This window comes from Corapipo altera, unplaced genomic scaffold (assembly GCF_003945725.1).
Source record: "Corapipo altera isolate COAL_440 unplaced genomic scaffold, ASM394572v1 1b, whole genome shotgun sequence".
NCBI lineage: Eukaryota > Metazoa > Chordata > Aves > Passeriformes > Pipridae > Corapipo > Corapipo altera.
The window spans coordinates 14884266-14907674 of record NW_020884881.1 but is presented as its reverse complement, the minus strand read 5'-3'; the positions used below and the strand labels follow the sequence as shown (position 1 = coordinate 14907674).

General features: G+C 38.7%; 1 protein-coding gene across 4 annotated transcripts in view; it reads left to right on the top strand.

Moving 5' to 3' along the window:
• SEMA3D (semaphorin 3D) overlaps positions 1–23409 on the top strand; it is a 139290-nt gene that overhangs the window by 74445 nt on the left and 41436 nt on the right. For all 4 annotated transcript variants that reach the window (XM_027639829.1, XM_027639830.1, XM_027639832.1 and 1 more), the window contains exons 5-8: positions 554–673; positions 5092–5185; positions 8264–8392; positions 14391–14533. In XM_027639829.1, the coding sequence (XP_027495630.1) occupies positions 554–673; positions 5092–5185; positions 8264–8392; positions 14391–14533 (486 nt within the window). The remainder of the gene's footprint in view (positions 1–553; positions 674–5091; positions 5186–8263; positions 8393–14390; positions 14534–23409) is intronic.

Genomic DNA, 23409 nt, shown 5'->3' with positions numbered 1-23409 from the left:
AGCATCCCGCTGGACTCAGAAATGACCAAATAAAAGTGATCAGTAAGAAGTGCTTGGTGCAGAGGAAATTCACTCATACACAAAGCATACCCTTGGTAGTATGCTGAAGTCCTTCAGCCCACCACAGTTATTTTAACCCTGTAATCTTTGGTGTTAATGCTTGTACAGAACCCTAAGTTGGGAGCAAAAGAAGGAGGACTGGTAGCCAGACTAACCCAGTGGCTCTCTGACCTCTGCCCGGTTGTTGGCAGGTGTTGTTTGCTACAGCACAGGCTGAACATATATCCCCCAAACTGCACTGTGAGCACAGAGCTCCTTGTGGCTGAAAGCATTACAGCAAAATTAGGTTTGCAAGTCTAATTGATGAACTGCCTGGTAGATAGCCACTGCAAAATTGTAGCTATCACATCTTTGAACTACTTAGTAAACAGTCTCTGCTACAGTAGTTTTGAGTTTAAATACATCAATGCTGTGGCTATAACTTAGTAGAATGTATAATGTGGAAGAGAAGAATAAACATAAAAATTAACCTTTATCTTTATTTTCCCCACAGACAGAATGTGCCAATTTTATCAGGGTCCTTCAGCCCTACAACCGAACCCATGTTTATGTCTGCGGCACAGGAGCATTTCACCCTCTCTGTGGATACATTGAACTTGGAACTCACAAAGAGGTAATTTAATTTCCTCACTACTCTGACATGTCAAGGAATAGCCCTGATCTTGTTTAGCATTCATCATAGATTGGAAAATACTATGTGAGTGTGTAAAAAACGACCTGACAGCAGCTTGCATAAATAACAGGGTAAATGGTGGATTTGCAGGTCGACAGGAACTCTTGTTCTCACATTTGATATGTGCATATCACTTTTGAACAAAGCACTTTCCTCGGGCTTAGTACACAAAGTTCTTCAGAATGACACTTCCATATGATTAACTAAGTGAAGAGAACATCTAACCCAGATATCTTGCTTTCTAGTAAGTCATTTCTGCGCATACTTTCCTTACGTACATACACATACATTCAGAGTTCAAGATGACACTTGTAGTTCTATCTTCTAATGCACATATACTCTTGGTCCACAGAGATGGTTTTCTGTTCCATGTGAATGAGAGTAATATACCATTGAAAAAGGGCCTCTGAACCTGAGTCCAAGGATGGCGTCTCAGGACTTTGCAATGTGTTTCAGTTTGTCACTAAGGAGATGTTGGGTGTCCTCCATCTCTGGTGGCATATTCCAGATCTGAAGTTAGCAGCTGATTGGTCTTCATTTGCTGGTGACAAAGAAATCTCTATCCTAAGTGGTAAATGTTTGAGACCTAACCCCCACAACATAAGAATTTTGGTGTTGTGTCAAGCAGCCACTTAGTACACAAGTCTCTTTTTAACTCCTTTATGTATAACACCTTGGCTATATTTATACCACTGGCACTGTTCTCAGACAGTGTTGAGATGTGACCTGTCTGGCTGTTTGCCTGTGGTACAGGCTTCCTATGCTGCTATAGAAATAGCTTTCTCTTTTCCTTTGGTCTTGCTGAAATTCTAAGATAGAAGAAATAAGCTCTAAAGTTATTAAGTGCAATAATCTGAAACAGAATCATAGAATCATAGCATGATTTTGGTTGAAAGGGTCCTTAAAGATCATCTAGTTCCAACCCCCCTGCCGTGGGCAGGAACACCTTCCATTACACCAGGTTGTTCAAAGACCCATCCAGCCTGGCCTTGAACACTTCCAGGGTTGGGGCACCCACAACTTCTTTGGCAATCTGTGCTGGTGTTTCACCACCCTCACAGTAAATTATTTCTTCCTAATATCTAATCTAAACTTATCTTCTTTCATTTAAAGCTATACCCTCTTGTTCTATCACTGATATATGGAATCAGGGGCAGATCCTTACAGAAAAAAAAAAGGGATTAATGCTTGTCCAGATTGAGACCCATCATTATGTTTCCCACAATCTGTGGGTTGTCTGACCAACCCAGAGGGTCTACCTATGTTACAGAAAACTGAAGCTATGTGAAATCTGCATGGTGTTCTTCCCCTAATAAGCCATTAATGCTCCTGGTATTGTCTGCTATATGCTGTATAATTTGACTTACAATTAAATAATTCTATAGACTTCTTTGCTTTGCAACTTTAAATATTCCAGCTGAAGCAACTGAAATTTTAGATGCCTTGTATCATGCTGATTTCTTAGCCTGAATGATCAAATACACAGCTGAATGGAACAGAACAGCTCTCAGCAAGAGTATAAGTAAGGCTCTGGTTTACCTCTGGGTCATTAGCAAGATGCCTTATTCACTCTACCATTGCCCTACTTTATTGCAACATTGTGAAGGTTGTTTTCATCAGACCTTATGAAATTATGGATTTGGTCTGATTGTTCAGTCTGGCAGCCAGTCTAGACAAGGGGTCTGTCCCAGTTAGACGTGACCAATTACCTTATGAGAGGAAATGGAAGACGAATCCTAGTATTGTATTTCCTAATCCTCTCGCTGTCTCCCAGTCCTGTCTCTCCCACATTCCTTCTAGTTGCTCAGCTGCAATGGTAGGTTGGATGGTGTTTGGCACTGCTCCTGCCTCTTCAGACACAGCAGCTCTTCTACAGCTTCCTACTGAGTTATCAACCTTGAATGGCATCAGGCATATTTTCCCTTTCCTTCTTGGAGCTCAAACACCCTGACAGCCACCATCCTTGCACTACCTCTCCAGATAAATATGACAAGGCAGGAGGGTGCTGAGGATAGACCCATTGATGTGAATTTGACATGCAGTTGAAAATGTCTCCTTTAGGAACTGAAACCTTGAAGGATCCTGAGTCCTACAGTACAATTCAAAGCACTTTTATTGCAAATGCATTCTTTTAGTATTGTTCCCCCCCCCCTTTTTTTTTTTATTTTTTTTTTTTTTTTTTTTTTCCCCCCCCCTTTTCTCTTTCTTTTTTTTTTTTTTTTTTTTTTTTTAAATCTCTGAGTTATAAGAACAGATAATGAATCTCTGGTAATTAGCAACCTCTCCAGGAAGCTGTGGCATGCCTGGGAGAGCCAGGCCCTGAGATAGCCTCATGGAGACCGTGAAACCAGGCAGAGCTCTGCTGACCTTTGAAAGCTGCTGGTGGATCTGCACAGTGCTCTCCTGGCCAGCACCAGCGCTGTGAAAACAGAGAGGAAAACAGAGTGGATCAGGTGACTCAAAACCACAGCAGACACTGCTTTTGAAGCAGTACAAATCCCCAACGGGATCACACAATTAAAGGGGATTAAAGTCCTCGTCTTGTTATTGCTCAAGTCACTGCCAAGACTTCTCTTGGCTGGTGAAGAAGAGGCTTGGCCCAGTTGGTGCTGTTAGCCACAGCTCTCCAAGGGATGCTCTTTTCTTTGAAAGCTTTGCCTGAAGTGAAAGCAGGAGGTTAATTCTGTGTGAATGCCTGGTAGTGTCCATTAGTTTGTCTGGGGGAAGTCTGAAATATTTGATGTTGATCTACAACTCCCTCAGTCCCTTGAGTACTGCTGGGCTTGCAGACAGCCTCTTCACATGTGATAAGGCAAGGGTTCTCTGAGCTCAGGATTGCAAAAAGAAAGGAGAATGGGACACTGCGGTATCACTGTCAGAAAAAAAAGTTCTTAATTTTTAATTTAGTTCTGTGTTGTAGCGGGCTCACTTCAGTAGCCTGAGAATTTAGTTTGCTTGATATTCCACAGGTGTGGGAAGGTAACAAGGGTTGTTCAATGATTAAATTCTTTGTATGAGCTGGAATTGCTGGAGGAAATAGAATTTGTGTTCACAGATTGTAATTGATTTTTCTTTTCTCTTAAGGATCTTAATTATTCAATATCCTGGGCTTTGTCTTCTGAGCCTAGAGAGTTTAGGAGGCACTTCAATAAAATAGAAAGGCTTGGTCATTTATAATCTGATGTGCATTAAGGATTAATTGAATTTACGTGTTGTGAAGTCTAATCCTGTGTGGCCATCTTTGGGTGTACTTGCCTGTCATTTGTACTCTCCAGGCCTCTTGCAAGGCAAAAGTATAGAAACGAACAATTAAAATGATTTCACTCTTTTTAAAGTAATTGTTTAAATCATGAAGATGTTTTAATTTATTTTTTTTTTAAACTAGCTTCAAAAGTTTTGTCTCTACAGTAGACATTAAACCCACATTGATTTGATTCCTGGACACTACTGAGATTTTAAATATCACTGTAGGTAGGGAAGTATGTTAAAAGCACTTCTGCAGGCAAACTTCATTCTCTTACCAGGAGCAGAATTCTGAAGGTCATGTCTCTATACCTGTAGAGACTTCACTTTACTCCTCTGAGCTATCAATTTGCCTTCAACAGGACTCTGTATGGGTTTCAGGTTAAGTGTACTTCCAGGAAAGTAATGAAAGGGGCAAGTAAAAGAGTCCTTGTTGGCAATTTAAAACTATAGTAAAAGTTCAAATTAATGCCTAGAGGAATTGAGTTGTTGATTGCCCACTGAAAACATCAAGAATAATTTTTAAATAATTTATTTTCTTTATCTTCCTCCATGCCCTTGTTTTGCAACCCAGGAATTAATCACACTGGAATGGGGAACTACCAGGAAGGATCTATTCTGATATCTTTTGTATCATTAGCCTTGTTAAAAATAGCAAGAGAGAGAATATGCTGCTTTCATTTAAAAGAGGCTGAACTGTGTCTGCTGTGAACGTTATTCAGCAGTCCCTGGAGAAATTTCAGAGTCAGACAGAATCCCTTCAGGGTCTCCCATTGCAACACAGTCTATCAGCACTTTTCCAAATAGAAGCCAGTGCCTTTTAAGTACAATCCAGCTTTTAATTTGAGTAGAAGTGAACAATGAATCTTTTTATCCTGAAAATAATTGTATTTTTTTTAGATTTGTCTTTCACTATAGAGTGGCCAGGATACAGTAAAACAATGAGTGAAAAACATCCAGATATAAAACAGAGACACAGACTGTAAACATCAATGCTGAGAGGGCAGAGGCATGATCTAACACACCTTCACTTTGTGTGTTAGCAGAACAGGTTGTCTAAGTGACTTTTTCTCTCTAGAGGCACACCAGGATAATCAATATGTGTTTATTCTCAGGAAATGGTGTTCCATCTGGATACTCAGAGCTTGGAGTCTGGCAGGTTGAAATGCCCTTTTGATCCTCAGCAGCCATTTGCCTCAGTGATGGCAGGTAAGAAACCATCAGAGCCAGGTGCTCCTCCCAGATGTGTGATGGCTTTGGATGGGAGCCCAGGGTCAGAGGGTCAGCAGATGGCATTGCTGGAGCATCTCTGGCACTGGTCATGTTTCCAGTGCTGGTTTGTGCTTTCAGAGCTGAGGAAACCTTCAGACACCAAAGGGCTGGGGAGGCAGCAATACAGAAGCATTAGAATGGCTGTGAAGCCTCTATCAGCCGAGTAGGAAGGCTGTTTCACCCTCGCCCAGTCATTGCTCCTTTAAGAAGACAACAAAAAAACCACATGGACAGAGAATGTTTGAAGCCCTTCTGGGCCTCTTTCTGCAATTATCAATATGTTCTGCCCTTTGAAGTCTGCTGACATCCACTATTTCCATAAATACATTTTTGAGGTTTCTATTTACTCGAGTAGCCACTTCTGAAGCTGGGAGCCGAGGAACAAGATAGTGCAATCTGCCTGCTGCGTGCATCGCAGCGCTGTGTGGTCTGACATCGGGGCCGAGGAATGTCAGCCTGACCTCCGCATTTCAAATCACTATGAGAGCTACTTTTGTCATGGTTTGGTTCATAGCTTTGGACAATTTTCATTTAACTTGTCCGTCAAGCATATGAATACAAGATAAGAGTGAAGCACCATGACGTTTTCATTTACAGCCAAAGAGCAGTGGTGACAGTGCTTTGAAGTATCGGTCACTCTGTGTTATAAAAAGAATATGACTAATGTTCAGTCTTTATTCTCAGATAATAAGATAGATGATTTGTGATTCTGACCCTACAGATGGGGCAGGACTTCCTTTATTAAAAACAATAGATTAAAGCCAGTGCTTATTCTTCTCAGAGACCCCTAGTACTGTTTAATGACCATGAAGTCTATTTTTAAAATGGGATTCTAGAAACTTTAACTTTTTTTTAGCTTTTTAAATTTTTTTTTAAATGCAATAAAACTCTCTGATTTATTACAGCATTGCCTAATTTCAGTAGCACTCTAGTGCTGTGACTGTTCTACTAAGTCTTGTGAAATGAAGAAACTTCTGTCTTTTAGCTACCTAAGACATGAACTTTGCTACATAAGAATTTTTGGATGAGGTAAAACTAATGGTCAGGGTATTCTAGTGTCCTTTCTTTAACTGTGCCTGGTGTCAAGTGCTTCACAATAATGTACAAGGAGCACTGTAAAGAGTTACAAGGCCTGACCAGAGAATGTGTTTTTGGTCTATCTTTGGATGCTTACTTTATTCCCAAATGTGCTAGGAGAGCAGTGTAATTCATGGATAAGATTCTGCCCTGGAACTCAGGGGAGATCATTTCCCATCTCTGCTACTGATGAGAGGAGTAGCCCTTGACATATCACTTCTCTCTCTCTAGTGTTATTTATCTGCCAAATGACAATAAAGATGACTTTGATCCTTCAGAAAACTTAGATGTTTATGAGCTAAATAATATCTGATTATATTTTCAGTCACATGTAAGTTAACACAACTGAGTAATTTTCATTCTTTGGAGAAATAGCTAATCTCTCTTTGAGTACTACATGACATTTCTCCCCAAATGAATTCCACAGGTAAATTAAAAAAAAATAGTGTTTTTGACTGAAAAATCACCTGCTCATCATCCATCCTCTATTACAAGCTACCACTCACCAAAACTGTCCAGGATATGTCTGAAACTTGGAATGAGAGATACCAAAAGCCGAAAGAAGTGCTGAAAATGCCTTGTCAGCAGAGCCTAAGCAAGGATGGAGAATTTCTGTTAACCCTTCAGATTTATCGATCACTGAGTGCCTGTCAGTTAGCAAACACCAATTACCCTGCCCATTTCTCATTATGACAAATACCTTTCAGAATGCACTATTGTTTCTTTACAAAGGCGACATGCTGTCTGAAAGATGTGCTTTCCAAAACTGTCATGGAAAGAATAAAGAAATAACAATAATAATGAGGTAAAAAGAAAGATGATAGATCTTTTTAGGACAAATAAAATGCTTACAGATCATGGGTTGTGGGTTGGCTTGTTGTTTCTTTTTTTCCCCCTTGATCTTATTTTTTTAAGTGCATTTACATCTTTCACAAATGAAAGAACAAACATCTATGTTGAATGGTATTTATTCTGCATTCACTCTCAACAAAGGCTTCTCTCTAAAAGATCTTGTGAAATGTTTCCACCCTGGATTATCAGAAAACCTGGAGAAGGAACTCTTGGAAGGGGATTCTTATGTATCATATAGCTTTTTATATGATTATAATTTATGAATACGAACTTTTTTCATTTTATTAACTCTAGGGATTTATTGTTGCAAATCATTAAACAGAAAAAAAAAAAAAACCCTCTTCCAACCAATACAGCTATCTTGTTATTTTACAGGGGAAAAAAAGAGTATTGTAAAATGTACTGTGTGGTAAAAAAAAAAAATAATCACAGTGATACTGTTTCTTTGCTTCTTTTTGAAAAGTACTAATATCTGAAGGGAAACAGAAAATATTGTGCATTTCTTAGGGTTTGCATTACCCACAAAGCTGGTAGAAGAGTAAATAGTGACTGCAATTGAAGCAGGCACATGGCACTGTGTTATAGGTGTAGTTTCTTTGTGAGGCAAATTCTGGCTGCTTTGCTCAAGGAAAATACATCATTTATTTTAGCAAGACCACTCTCTGTGTAAAGATGATGATAATTTGGGTCTGTAGCCACATTCCTGATGTTACCACGTTAAATAGTTGCATCCATCATGGTTTTCTAACTCAAACCCAGGAGCAGCAAAGCCATTGGGGCCATGGCAAGCCTGGGACACAAGGATGGATAGATGGTCATGCCCTCACCACAGCCCCCAGGTCCATGGGGCAGGGTGTCCAGATTGTCTGCTTCTCCGTACCCTTAGAACCCAGTACCCATTAAAGGCCAGAGAATTTACTTTTCTGAGGACCCAAAACCACATAAAAATATAAGTCAGTAATACTTTAAAATTAAATTGGTTAATAGACCAATTACACACAGGTGTTGTTCACCCAAAAAAGCATACGCAGTTTTAATTTTGTTTGCCCCACAGCTGTAGAAACCCTATTTCTTTTTTATTTGCAGATGAGTATCTTTATGCTGGAACAGCTTCTGATTTCCTTGGCAAAGACACTGCTCTAACACGTTCTCTGGGTCCTTCTCACGACCACCATTACATCAGAACTGACATTTCTGAACATTACTGGCTTACTGGTAAGATCCCAAACATATGCTGTTGTCATTTGCATTGTCCCTACCCCTCTGAAGTTAATAACTCCTTTCTTATATAAATATGTGTCCAGTAACTACAAATATAGATATTGTATCATGATATCTTTGGATTACATAGGCTTTTTAAAAATAAGCTCAGTGGAACAAAAATGCACTTGAGAAAAGTCACAGAGGTGAAAATGCTAATTAAGGAAAGAGTAGGAGCATAAGACCTAATCATACTTTCCGTCTTTGATCTCTATATCTGTATATAGTCCTGTAAGTGGAGTAATATCATGACTTAAATGCTTCTATTTCCAGTCTTGTTGCTATATTTTTTTTTAAAAACCTTTTTTTCCGATCACTGGTTAAAAGCTGTTCCGTACAGCATGTTGAAATGACAGACTAGAAATTCCAAGTTTTTAGGTAGGAGGTCTTTTTTTTTCTTCTTTTCCTTTTTTTGAGGGGGTAAAACACGCTTTGTTGCTGTAAGGATCACTTTAAAACCACTAAGGGCACACAAAAATAGCTGCCCAAGCAAAACACTGCTTTTTCTTACCGATTAAAAAACATTCCGAGCTAGTAAACCCTCTAAAAAACTGGCTGCATTTACACCCAGCCAGTCTCAAACCACACACAGAGTAACATGGAAAACTTCACTCACAAGCTAACCCTGCTCAATTAAAGCATCTCCCTCTTAGCCGTCAGCTGTCTTTAAAGATGTGGCAACACTGGCCCTGGTTCAGGATGCCTGTGTAACTATTATGGGTGTATTGTAGAGCCAGGGCCTGCTGACCACAGGGTTAAGTTGTCTTCCCAGCAGACAACTTCTGAAGAAGATAATTTTGCCTCTTAACTCTTTGAGTCCTCAAGAAGAGGAAATGTTCTTTTTTTTTTTTAATTAATTATTTTTCCCTACCTCTTCTCTTTCTTCTTCTGTACTGTTGCCTTACATTTCTGTCTAGATGCAACTTCATAATCCCAAAATTTCTGATGTGAGATGAGGAGATAAAGGAAAAAGAACTTAAAGTAATTATTAACTTTCCAAACAGTAGCAATATTTTGGACAGCTAGAAAAATATCACATCTGACTCTGCTCCCCTATCCCCTGTGCTCAAAACCTTTCTTGTCCCACCTCTCCTATCTCCTGTCTCGTTTTCACACACCACTTGTGCAATGTAGACCAGCAATGGCTTGTAAGTTATATGGACCAGGATGATGCGTCCTTCCAGCAGGCAATTCTCTAACTGTAATTAGCCTTGCAACTGCATATCCAGTTTTATCACTGATGGCCCGCAGATGCTCAGTGTGGTAGCATGTCTGCATAGCTGCTTTCCTAAGGGATGCAATAATATGCTTAAAAAAAAAAAAAGATTAACTGGATTTACTGTGGTTTGGCCCTGAGGAGCATCTGGTGTTATCATTAGTATAGATCCACCTTGATGAGCATTACAGGGTTCAGTTCCCAGCCCAAAAGAACTTACAACTTAAATATCCAGTCCCAAACATTTCTTTATGTTATTATTGTTACTACACAAGCAGTTTAAGGCAAGAGAACAGCACAAAAAACCAGAATAAACTATAGGTTTGAGAACTGTTCATGTGTTTTAGTTTGGAGGCTGGGTGGGGGGTGTCTGCCTTTCTTCTTTAGATTGATTCATGATTTATTCTGTTTTCACTTAAAGCGTCTGTATTCATGAAAGTTTTCTAAGGAGCACAGTATATTAATATGTCTGGGCTTGAAAAACAGCTTTAGTGTGCTAGACTGTGAGGTGAAAATTACCCCACACTATATAAACACTGAAGACCCCATATATTCTTCAGGTTTACCTTGTTTCCAGCCATATAAAAACCTACAGCCACACTTTGTCTAAGACTTCACATACACAATCCATGCAGTGTTATACTAAGAGGCATAGATATAAACTAGGTGCTTTTAATATTTTGAAACAGACCTTTTAAGGCTGGAGAAAATTTTGAGTGCAACTCGAAATGACGGAATCATTTCTGCACTAAGCCATAGGGTGGCCAATATATTTGTAGTTTATTGTGTAATGTTACCAATTACATACTTTTGTACTTGCTGCTGATATTGGTATAAGGAAAATATTTACTTGATTTCAAGTTTCAAACTCCCATCTCATCTAAATCCCATCTTCCCTAAATCTATCACCCGTTTACCAACCATGTGTTAGACCTCCAGGAAAAGTTGTACATGCTTGAATAATTGTACAATTAGAAATAAATGATTTCCAGGCATGACTCATGTTTTACTTAGGATAAGCATAAAATATATAGCTTGTTTTTTCCAGAGGGCCAAGGAAGTTTTGCTATAATACACCTTAATATTTTTAAAGTTTAGTCTTATTCTGTTTCTGGAAACAGAATTATCCTTTGCTGAGGGAAGGGAGGGAAAGACAAAGCATAAGGGAAAAATGCGTGGGATACCTTCCAGTTCCTTGCAGGGCACCTCTATCTTGACTAATTAAGACATGTCTTAATCTCAGTGACTGAATAGCAGCTCCACAGAGGAGAAAAGGAGGAAGGCAGCTAATCTTTCCCATGACTCACACTCACACATGCTCACACTCCTGCACGCCGTGGCAGAGGGGATGCTGCCTCTGCTCAGACGTCAGCCCTTCTCCCGCAGAGCTGGAATCAGGCATTCCCACAGCCACTGACTGGAGCTGCCTCTCCTGTGGCTGTGGCTGGAGATGAGGCAAGTGGGGCTGGTGGCCCCTCTCCGGATGGCAAAACCGCCCACTGGAACCAGTCTGCCCTGCTTCAGCCCAGTGGGCAGAGGAGAGCATCCCGTGGTAGGATACCCGAGCACTTAAACACAGGCATGCACTAAACAGCTGCACATTCCTCCCTCCTTCATAGGAAGCTAAGGCCATAGCTGGAATGAGGGTTTCCCTGAATTGTATTAATCTCTACTTTTTCTTTTTCCTTCTCATTTTTTTCATAGCAATTTAGTAGTCTTTTCCAGGTAAAGAATTGCAGGCAATTATTTCTTTATATCCTGTGAACTTTGGATGGGATACAACTCCCTTAGCTCTAAAAGGCGAAAAGCTTGCATCCTGTCTGAGCTCAATCTTTTCACTTGTCTCTGGAATTTACTGAGAGAGGTGACACTTCCAGAGGGTGACTCACCCCTCCTATTGCAGGAATCTGTCTTAAAATAAGATTATTCATTTGTCCCTCCCTGAGAGAGGACCTGGCTGAATATTGTTTAGGAGTTTGACTTCTTGGTGATTATGATAATTGAGGTGAGCACTATCCTTTATATTTAATTGTGCCATGTATTTCTGCCAGCCCAGCTACACAGACCTTCTGCCTTCTGCTGTTTCGGGTTGCTTTTTCATTTCTTTGTGTTCTGGGACAGCTACTCCATTACTACCTTCTTTTTCTGAGGCCTAACTTGTCCATAGGTCTTACTGAGGCACACGTGGTTGCACTGTATAAAATTACTGCTGGTTTTAGAAGGGTGTGACAGCCAGCAGGTAACCAACAGCACACATGGTCACTCCAGCCAACCCTACAGTGAAGGACCAGGTGTATCAGCTTTTCCCACTAGGCCACATTAGCATGTTTAAAAAAGCACGAGCAACACCTGTACCATCTATTGTCAGAGTTCATGATGCCTGTAATCCCCTATTTGATTGCATACAATCCAGTCATGAAATTAATATGTGGGAAAATCTGTTGAAGCAACTGTGGGGGGGAATAATTCTGTGTATTGGAAAACAAATAGTGGTTTTAAATCATCATAATTCGTTTCCCATGCAAAGAATCCAAAAACCTAATTCACAGTTAGTTTAAATGCACTTTTTTATGTCAAATGGATGGGTTAGAAAAGATCAGACAAAGATCTCATTTGCAGAACATAGTGTGCTTTTCAGATCATAATCTCTTCCATTAAATTGTTTTCACTTTCTGTGTCTTCATATCTCTTACAGTGTATTTTTGTTTGGATTTAACTTTCAACTTCAGTGTTTTCAATTGTGATTTAAAATTGTTAAATATTTGTGTTCCTTTAATTTGTTAAAGATTCTTCTAAATGTATTCCAGGAACTGGTATTGAGACATTTGTTTTTGCATTTGGCCTGCCAAAGAAAGCAATGAAATTTAATTTAAAAAACCCCATACATTCAGTGTTTTGTTCTATGAATGTGGATTACAGAGAAAAAAAAATGGATGTGAATTTCAAAAGCATGGTATAGAAGTATTTCACAGGTTTTCCTATTAAATGGCTATTTAGCTAACCGCATATTTAAGAAACCATACTGCAAAAATACTTATGTATTTATTCATGCTTAGAGATCTAATCTTCAAAGTAGCCTTACAGGCCCTGAGGAGTAATTGAATATTTTCCTCAGGCTCATTTAGAAATCCTAGCTTAAATTTATAGATCTTGATGCCTACATCATTTCATTTTTCCTGCTGACACCATTCTCTAGTGTCAGAAAGGTTTAAAATGCAAGCAGCACTGTGGCTATTTTGACTCATAAATTTACTCTTCTGTCTCGAAGGTGCATGTTGAGCACTTTAATACATCCCATTCTGTCTCAGGCCTTTGACTGAGAACTTTTGAATCAAGAACTCTCTTTCTTTCCTGTGTGTACTGTAGAGTTCATGGTGAAAATTCCTCCAGGCTAATATAAAGTAACAATCATTATGAAAAGGACAAAGGCATGAAGATACACTGAAAGCTGATAATACTATTCCCTCCATATCACCAGCATGCTCTGTTTGCTCTGCATTCTTACACCACCCTCCTTATTGCTTTCTACTCCAGCCTACCTGATAATGAGGGACAAAGACTGTGTATTTTATTGCTGAAAGAATGTATTTTAGAGTCAAGGGTCTCTTTGCACTGTATTTGTATAGCCACTTCTGTTTAAAGAAAAACATCATTGATCCAAGTACTCTCAGAAGAACTCATCTATTGTAGCACACTGGGGAATGTCTTAAAAATCACTGCCCCAAGCATTTGGTTCACTTGTACAAGGCAGTGTTGTTGCCTGCTCTGCTGGAGTCAGGGACCCTCAAATAACTTTAATTTCTGATTTTAGTGCAAAATTTAAAGGAAGAAGAAACAAACAAAAAAACCTGCACAAAACACCAAAACCCCTCAAATAGTGAGCAGGTAGAGCAGGATTGGAGACCATGGGAGCTGAGAAAGACAGCAAAGAGCATGTTGGGCCAGTAAGATGCAGACACCCAAGCTTGCTTTAGAGTAGGTCAGAAATAATACAATGACCCAGCATGTCAAGACAAGGTACTTTTTGGAAAAAGCAGATGTAAATAACCCAAACAAACCATTACATCGATATAGCTAATCTGTTTTCATCCACAAGGAATTGTGTGATCAGTCAGTTTTGGAGCTTGCTGTGCTAACTGGGGAAGCCCAGTGTGGCTCTGTATTGGATTTGGTATATGTAATCAGCAAGATTGTTATATCATAGATATGTAGGAAACTTTTACCTTAAGAAGTTTTCATTTATATGACATTTTTAATCCCATAGATCAATAAAGGTTCTTTCATTCCTTTGCAAGTTATCTTTAGTAAACAGTAGTGTATTTCTCTATCCATAACTGCTAAAATGCTAATTAAATGAATTTAAATTTTACCAGGTGATTTCAGAAAATCTGCTTAGCTTCATATTGGTAGCAAGAGCAGTAAAGTAGATTTGTGTAGGCAATATTTTGTACTGAGAGTTATCCTATTTTCAGACTGAGAATGATAACCAGTGCTGTGTATTTATGCAAGTGGTAGTGAGATATGCAGACAAAAACATCACATTAAGAGTAATTACTTCTGAGTCCATGACTCTATGTTTTTTCTTGCAGTTAGTAAGGAATCTACCACTAAATGTCTGTATAGTGATATTTGTTTCACTGGAAGATGCAACATAAGTGCAGAGATATTTAATCGCAAGTACTAAGGCTCGTCTTTGTATTTTTAACACCCTCCCTTTTTTTTTTTTTTAATTTCTAGGAGCAAAATTCATTGGAACTTTTCCCATCCCAGATACCTATAACCCAGATGATGATAAAATCTACTTCTTTTTTCGAGAAATATCACAAGATAGTGGTACATCTGACAAGACAATCCTTTCCAGAGTTGGGAGAGTATGTAAGGTGAGAACTCTATCTTGTTTTTTTATTTAAAGAAAAAAACCAAAATTTAGTTTGTTTCTGTGAGAAATCTGTTTTCCTTTGTTACCCAATGAGCCATCATAATAATTTTTCTGAAAATAGATTACTAATGCCATCTGAAATTTACCTTTCAAAAAACAGGCTTTATATTGACTTGTGTAACTCTTTTTAAAAAGCTAATATACTTATAAATTATAATCCTGTGTCCAAATGATAAAATAATGACCTTCAGAGATGCAACAGTGACCTCCTTTGTTTCACGAGTTTTCAGTGAGGATTGATGTGTCAAAGTGTACATGGTGGCAGGGTATTTGGGATTTCATGGAAAGTGCCCACTGAATGTGTGGATATACAAGCCCATCCCTTCAACCTAGCCCTGTACATCATTCCTGGGTAGTACTGAAAGCTGGGGTCAGTCATTTGTTTCTGCACATTCCTGCTAATCAGCTGGGGTGAAGGGAGGCTAAAAATGTATATAGTTTCTGAGCTACACCCACATCTGCCTGGAGGTTTCCTCCCTTGGGAAGAAGTACGGTCCTTGACCCATTGACCAGCTGGAGCCAGACCCCCAGTCTGCTACAGTGTAAAAAGTTCATTTGGTTGGTGCCTGGTCTCCTTTAAATGATTGATCCCTTCACTTTCTCTTTCATTATGCTTGGGTTTGCCCCTTATGGAAGATTTCTGCCCCTATGATATATGCAGACTCAGGCATTCATGAGCTGCACTCTTTTTGGAGAAGCATCTCTGTCTAGGGCAGAAACCTCCTCAAATGGTAATGAGAAGAAAAAACAGTTCCTGCATATGAAGACAGCAGTGTAGTTTGCTGTTCAAGGGCTGGTTTTGCTGAGGTCTTTTTCCCATAGTGGCAGAAGGGTCCAATGACTTGTGTGTCAGACATATCTCTATCCACTCCCTCATCCCTTGGGATATTCTGTAGGAACAGAAGCAGTCTGTATAAGTGCTCCCATCCTGTCCTCAGGTCCTCAGTGAATCCAGATACCCAGGAATCATTGGTAAAAGTCAGGCAAATGGGACTTAAAAGCTGTCTTCATATTAATATATATAAACTTTGAGCAAATATTTATCTCATGATGAACTAGATATCAGCAACACCATCACAACAGTCACATGAGTAGCTACATTTCTATGATATTTTGTTCAGAATCATTGACTTTCATTTTCTGAGCAATGTGATTCTGCTGGCAGTGAAAATTATCTTCTTGATAAACTTGAATATTAGTAAATTACCAAAATCAATAAGTTGTTTGTGATCTGCAATAAGATGTGTCTGGGAGAAGAGCACCCATTCAGCTAGTGGACACATGCTTAAGAGTGGACACATGTATGAATATGCAAATCTACAATTGCTCTGCAGTCCAGCAAACTCCAAACTCCAACTGAAATTTCAGTGACCACAACCACTTCACACTTCTGTCCTTGACCTAAAGTGTTAAGAAAACAAAAACCTCATTCATAAATCAGTTCTCTAGTAGCTTTTTAGCCAGACGAAAGAGTGGATAATCTTTAGTTGGGTATTTCACAGCAGTGTGATTAATAGCAGAATGGAAAGGCAAACATATATGATTTGCTGCTAGACATGGCATTTGCTGATTATGAGAAAGCACTTAATGCATTAGGAGAAATTGATAAACAACATTTTAAGCCAAGGTACATGAGAGAGTATAGCAAACTAAGACATATTAGCTAGAGATCTCCAGCATCCTTTACCTAGAGAAAAAAAGAGATATCATAACAAAAGCATATATATCGTAAGAAAATCCTGATGTCTATGTATAACGATACCTCAAATAAGACTGAATTTGTAGAGTATTTCATGTTAATGGGAAAAAAAATTATGATTTTATTTTTAATAGCCAAAGCAAAACAATGAAAACTGACAAAGTAGGTGATTGATATTAATTGTTTTTCACTGTCTTTGTTTACTGAGCACTTCCCACTGGTTGCAGAATTCTTTTGATAATCCAGACTCCAGTTTTTATGTACATTTATTTTCACTACCTTCAAATAAAAAAAATATATAATGCTAATTATTATAATTATAGTAGAATTATTTTAGGTATTTAATATAATATAAATTATGCAAATAGACTCCCATTTATGAACTAAGATACTCTGGATCTCTGCTCTGGCACGAAACATCTGCTATGCTTACTTGTCTCTGATATGGGAACAATGTCTTTGATTGCAACAGTTGATAACATAATTTCTACTCACACTGTCTCATTAATGTGACCTTACTATACAGAGTTAAGACTTCTTTCCCTGGTAAGCAGAGAATAAAAGTGGATGGGAGGAGTCCAGTAACTTTTGAAATAATTTTCTTGATGTAAACACATTTTTTTTCTACTAGAACTTAGTTGCTGTCTTTCTCACTGTGCCTTAGGGCTCCTGCACATTCATGCCAAAAACACATGCTGAAATTAGAATAGGCTTTGTTTTTAATAAGGAGCTTAGTCAATGCAGCCTATTCTTTGGCTAATTTTCAAGGGTTCAACAATATGGTCCCTTACTGATCCTCTCCCTTAGGGGAAATCTTCTCTGGAAAGCCTTCCCCTTTCCCAGCTACTTTCAGACCCAGAAGGCTACAACACTTTGCCCAGAGTCAAACAGCTGCCCCTTGTCATGTTCATCTGACCATACTTAGGGTCCTGAAGTATGAGCTGCACTGACACAGCACTCCATAGCACTCATGTAGCTTACGTCATCTTAATTCTGTGTATCACTAAGGGATATCAGTGGGACAAGGGAGGAAGTGCTTTCAACAGTCACTTTCAGAACCAGTTGTGTAATTTATCATGGCAAATGGTATTTCCTGTTTTTTGGTTTGAGGGAAACAGAAGAAGTATCATTGAGCTATCGGTAATACCTGATACTACTTAACGGTATGTTCATGCTTAACATAAATTGCAGTCTTTATGGTTATTTGTTTTCTTTTTATGTAAGACCATAAGTAAAAAGAAAAAAGTGCTGTGGAAGATTAGCCAGAAAAGTTTATTTCTTTTCTAAAATGCATATAGTTACACATATGTATATTAAGTGATGATACAAACCTTAACTCCTTAAGACCATGGACCCACATATTCCTGTTTCTAGAAACACAGGTATAAGCTTTTGCAGCTACATTGTCTTCAAGCCCACACTGCTTGAAACAGTTTGCATCAGCTGAAGTTGACACAGTCATTACACACTAAGTAAGATTTTGAAGAAAAAAAAAAATAAAATTTGCAGCATCCATGTGCTGTGCCTTGTGCAGTCAAATAACAAGTCAGCTACATTTTTTTGTATATCTACTGCTAAATGATCATAGAATTCTAATTTGGTTTATCAGTGACTTCACACATGCACAAATATAGCCCTAGAAAGACCCAGGTTTCCCTCCTATTTTCCCCACTCAGATAAAGAGAAAAATAAAAATTCTAACACAAAAGAGTCCACAGAAAGGTTTTGGGGAGGGAAGAAGGTTCTTGAAGCTTTTGTTTATTTGTTATCTATATAGAAACAATTCTTTTCAAAGTTATAACCTCATTCTAGTGGAATGGAGTGGAAATTAGCCAAAAGCAGTAGTCTCTCTGCTGCAGTATGAAATTCCTGTTTATTATTACAGTGGTTTGCATGTACTGTGTTATAAGCTTCTTTTTAATGGTTTTGGTGATGTATTACAAAAGTTAGGGCGTGCAGTCTTAGAGACTGGTTTCTGAGACCTCGACTGCCAAGACTTTGGCCTCTGATGCTTTCCCATATTTCCCAAAGTGTTCAGTATCCAGAAGCAACCTTTGTTCTAGTGGGAACAAGTGAGCTCTTTGTCTTTTCTTTTTTTTCCACCCCTATATATACCACGGTGTACCTGGGGACAAGAATATAGCAATTAGGCACAGCCCTCTTGGTTAAACTGTACTTTCTAAGCACACTGGAATGTAATCATTTTAAGAGCTCTTGAGTTGAGAGCCCTGGACACACCCTGCATTCCACCTTTAGATGATGTTATTTATTTCCAAAGCCATGAACATAAGCAGAGTTCAAGACTATGACCTTGTCTCCCATCTGGTACTTTAAGCAATTTGTATTCCCAGAATGGCAGGAGGCAGCTATTCCGCTGCGACTCCAAGTCTGGGGTCTCCAGTGGGCTTTGCCACAGGGCTGCTTGGATGTAAAAGTTAAGAGGTGTTTTTCTTGTCCTGGAAATAGTCTAGCCATGGTTTTACTGTGACTAGGGATAACTGGGTCTTAACATAATTTGTATTTCTATACTGTGTTATGCTACACTGTGTAGATAATTGATCTCCAAAACCTTTTGGGTTATCCTCACGCTGTAATGCTTTACTGTTCAGCCCTGCTAGCTGGGGTCCCGGAAGCAAAATAGCCATGTTAACATGTTCTCAGCAGGGCTAATTAGTCTGGGCTCAGAGCCATACTCGTGCAGCTATCCTGCTTCCAGTTCTGGAGGCAACTCATTCCAGACAAGATTTAACTTACTGCACATTACATGCTTATATACCTCCTTTGTCACCATAATATTGCCCAACTACAATGCCAGTCATGGGTAATAATTTTTTCTTTCTTGATTTCTCAATGATAATGATTAAAAACATTCTGAAACAGTCATCCCTAGAACAACTTTGGCCCTCATTTGCCCCTTGAGCGTCTTTGCAGCAGTGATTCTTTCTGCAGCCAACTCCTCTTGGATTTCCAAATTTGATATTTGTATAATATATGTCATTTGAAAAGTTTCAAATTATGTAGAAAAGCAGATGCTCATCATGTTAATTTCATTTTTAGAGGCTGATGTGTTGGAGACAGGCCAGTTCCATACAATATCTGCTTCTAGCTGTGATGGATTAAGAGATATAGCATCAGGCTTTGTCAGGTCTTTTGGTCCAACTTTCCTTATTGGCAAGGGTAGAAGCATAAATATAGGAAGTTTTGTATATTTTCTGTCCCTCATGGGTGTGTTTCAATAATATAATGGGGGGGGGGGGGGAAATCATGATTTACAGATGAAGCAAAAATATGTAAGTTATGCTTATGTATAAAGAGGTGTGATTGAATTTTAGTGAACCTCAGGGAAAATGAAAAAGAAATTGCAGTGTCAAGACAGAGCTTTAAAAACTGGATTATGGAAGTGCAGCTGCACAACCTCTGAAGCAAACTCTGGAAATGATCCTAGTTACCAGAGAGACTCATTGCAGAAGACACTGTCAGTAACCCACTGGCTTGGAAGTGGAAACCTGCAGAGTTAATTGGAGTTCCTATGTCCAAAGTCCTTGTGCTTCCAAGTGCGTTGACTCAGATGTTCAAATATCTCTAAGAGTGGCAAATTTCTGATTTTGAAATTTCTTCATGTGATAAAATTATCTTCCTGTCTTTTTTTTTTTCTGTCAGCATGTTTAATATGAGAATGTACCGTGGTTTACAGTTTTTCTGTTGAGTACATTGTTGCAAATGCAGATGTTTCAGAATTCTAAATGACTCTCTAAAATTATGACCTAACTTTGTTTTTTGGTCTCATGCCCTTCCCAGCTCTCAAGCTCTGGTTATCAATACTGTGATCACTGTCCCACACTAGTGACTTCAGACACTTTTAAACATCCAAGCAAGGAAACTAATTATCAGGCATTCACTCCAGTAAAGGCAGATGCCTACTTCTTAGAGGAAGACTGCTTCCATCTTCAATCCAAATCACTCTCTGAAGTACATATTTTCCACTGTCTATAAAGGGAGCTTTGCCCTACTGGGTCCCTGAAATGTGAAAATCAAGGCATTTTTATTTAAGAATGGCAATTCTGAATGGCAAATTCAAGCCTATTTGTTCAGAAAGCAACCAGTTTATCCCAGTGCTACATCTCACACTGCTCCAGTTTCACAATGTTCTTAATCTGTTCAGACAATATGAATTCTGATATCCTGATTGGCATTAATTGCATGATCCCTCAAGTCACTTGACTTGCCTGTAGCTTCATGATGAAGAACGCTACCTTTCATAACCTGAAGGTTTTTATATCCTTTATATGTATCTATATCATATAATTTATATTATGTATATATGAAAATTTAGATGGCAGGTAAAGGCAGGTCAAACACACTGGAATAAACCATGAACAGTTTATTCTAAAAATTTAAGTAGATTTTCATGAGAATTCCATAACATAATTTATTAGTTCAACCATAAGTCTTTACTAACTTCAGGTTACCACTGAAGTTGAAATGAACAACCTAATGGTAGATATAGTAGAGTACATCTATTTTGTGGCAGCCTTTGAACAGTTTGGGGAAATACTCTTAATACTAGCACACCTGCTGGGCGTAATCTTAGCAGGGTTGCTGAATAACCTTGAGGTAAAACGGGGTTTAATTTTATTCTTTCATCTATCCCAACTTGCTGTTGTCATTTTCTTGTCTTTACCTGAGCCTGTTAGCTTCTGGCTTTTGTGATTTTTTTTCATGGAAAGTTTAGCAACAGTCCAGAATTTTTCTTTGCTGTGTAGTTAGATTTTCCAGTCTCGATCTCATCCAAAGATAATTTGGTAGAAACCTCTGGGTGTGATATTTAAATACTTTCCAAAATAAAAATCGACATTTTCCATAGTGAACCAAACAGTTACACATGCTCAGTGTGAGTACATTGTGACTCTGGGTGAAATAAAAACAGCCCTGATTGTGGAGCAGGAACTCACAGCTAAACCATTATGTCTCTCACTCATAATTCAGACAGAGGGCTTTTCCATGGTAGATGTGTCCAACAGTCTTGTCATTTTTGCTATTGTTGTGATAAAGCCCCTTTTTCCCATTGTCTTCATGCCTAGAAATGTGTGAACATCCAGAGTAGTATCCTTACACATAGGTCTCATGTCCAGTTTTACATTGGGTCATATTCAGCTTCATTCTAGTTTTGTGCCAAAGAATTCCCTGTCTCAGTTTTGCTGGGCTCTTACCCATTTCAGCTGAGGAAGCCAAAAACAGGCTTGGCAAAAGGCATGGCACTCATGTGTGCTGGTGACTACATATATGTATGTTCTTACCTAATCCTGCCTCTAGATAGGCAAGAGCATCAGTTGAGACAAATGTTTAGCTTTTCTGTTTGAGTTGTTTTGTTTTTTGTTTTGTTTTGTTTTCTCAGATCTGTATTTGACTCTGGTTTTTGCAATGAACTTGGGACATGCACGGAGCTCAATGAATGATTTGATCCACAGCCTATAATCTTAGTCTGTAGAAGATACTATTTATCCTGTCCAATTCTTTTGCAACAAGCAGTGTGGTTTTCACTGAAGGAATGAAGCCAGCTGGTACATAGTGGCAGGTTATGAGATCAGCAAATACACTGCACTACTGACGGGTACCCTGTAGTCATAGTGCCTGACATGGTGGCTCTGCCTCAGGACAGAAAAAACAAGCAGAGAGCCAGGACAACTTGTGAATTAGGTACAGGAGTGTGATGGATGATGATTTCAGAAGGAAAAGTCCCAGGAACCAAGAGGCAGTTTGGGGTTTTGCAAAACTGTACACCATGGTATGAGTTTTCTGGTTCAGGTTGTGATGATATCAAACTTTCAATAAAGATGCAGTTTCTATGAGGGGTCTGTGCTGGTTTGTGCCTTCAGTTCTGTTTTATTATGTGCAAATGCTACCACAGTGATAGAGATCTTGGAAAGCACAGTCCATAGTACTTTAGATCAACTAGTTCAAGCAGCAGAAGTATTATACACTAGCAATATCTGCAGTGTCTGGAGGGATTGGTGCCATTTTACAGGAAGCAGTATGTAATCCTATAATAAGATGCTGTCCCCAGGAAAGAATCTGTAATCTCATAGAAAGAGCATAATTACTACACAGAGTCACCACTTGGTTATGAGATGGGGACTGCAGACACAGAGGAAAACTAACTTTCCCAAATTTGTGTGATGTATCCATAGCAGTGCAGTCCAAGATCTAAAGTCTCATGTGCCTTCTTTCACTTGTTTATATTGCAAGTGTACTTTTATTCTCTCTCAAGTCACATTTCATGTGTTGCTTGATGGTTTTGGATGTAACCTGTAGCCTGCTGAAATCCTGGGAGGAGTCTTTCATCTGACATCAGTATGGTTTGGACAAGAAATTCTGAACCTTAATTCCTGAAGGAGTGAATTTAACTTTCCCATGTTAGGTCAGCACTACCAGAGTCGGGTGGGGCTAGAATATATAAGTAAAATTAAATAATTATAAAATAACTATGAATTTGAAGACAGAAATTGAAAGAAGACTGTTGGCTGTTTCTCTATTTGTAAAGCCAGCTAGAAGGCTTTTTTATCCCCTCCATAATGTAAGGATTTGCTGCAGGGGATACCATTTGTTTCTGGTAGTTTTGTAATGTAGTTAGGCTTCAGTAAAAGAAAGGCTCCAGGGCCTTTTGCAGTTTCAGCACTTTCTCCCTCTGTTCTCCAGCATTTCCTTTTATTCAGGCCAGGAATTCTCTTTGGATGGTCCTTCTGCACATCTTGCCACTGGCTGTAATTAATAACCTGCTTCTAGAAATTCCACTCATTGTCTTTTTTCTTTTTTCTTCCCCCCCCCTTTTTTTTTTTCCTTTTAGAAGCTGTTCAGGATAATTACTGTCTTTAAAGTTTTATGAATCACAGTGTTTGACATCTTTGATGTAGACTGATTTTTCAGATAACTGCACTTTTTGTTCTAATGTTCAATTTGTCACTGTTACTTACAAACAAGTAAGAGATTTAAAACCCCAAAGATGCAGATGTTCTTTAGCTTCATTGCCATCTGTTTTCCAGCCTACTGGATTCCAAGACTAACACTTGTGCATTTTAATGAAGCTACATTTATATAATATATATAAGATACAATAGAAA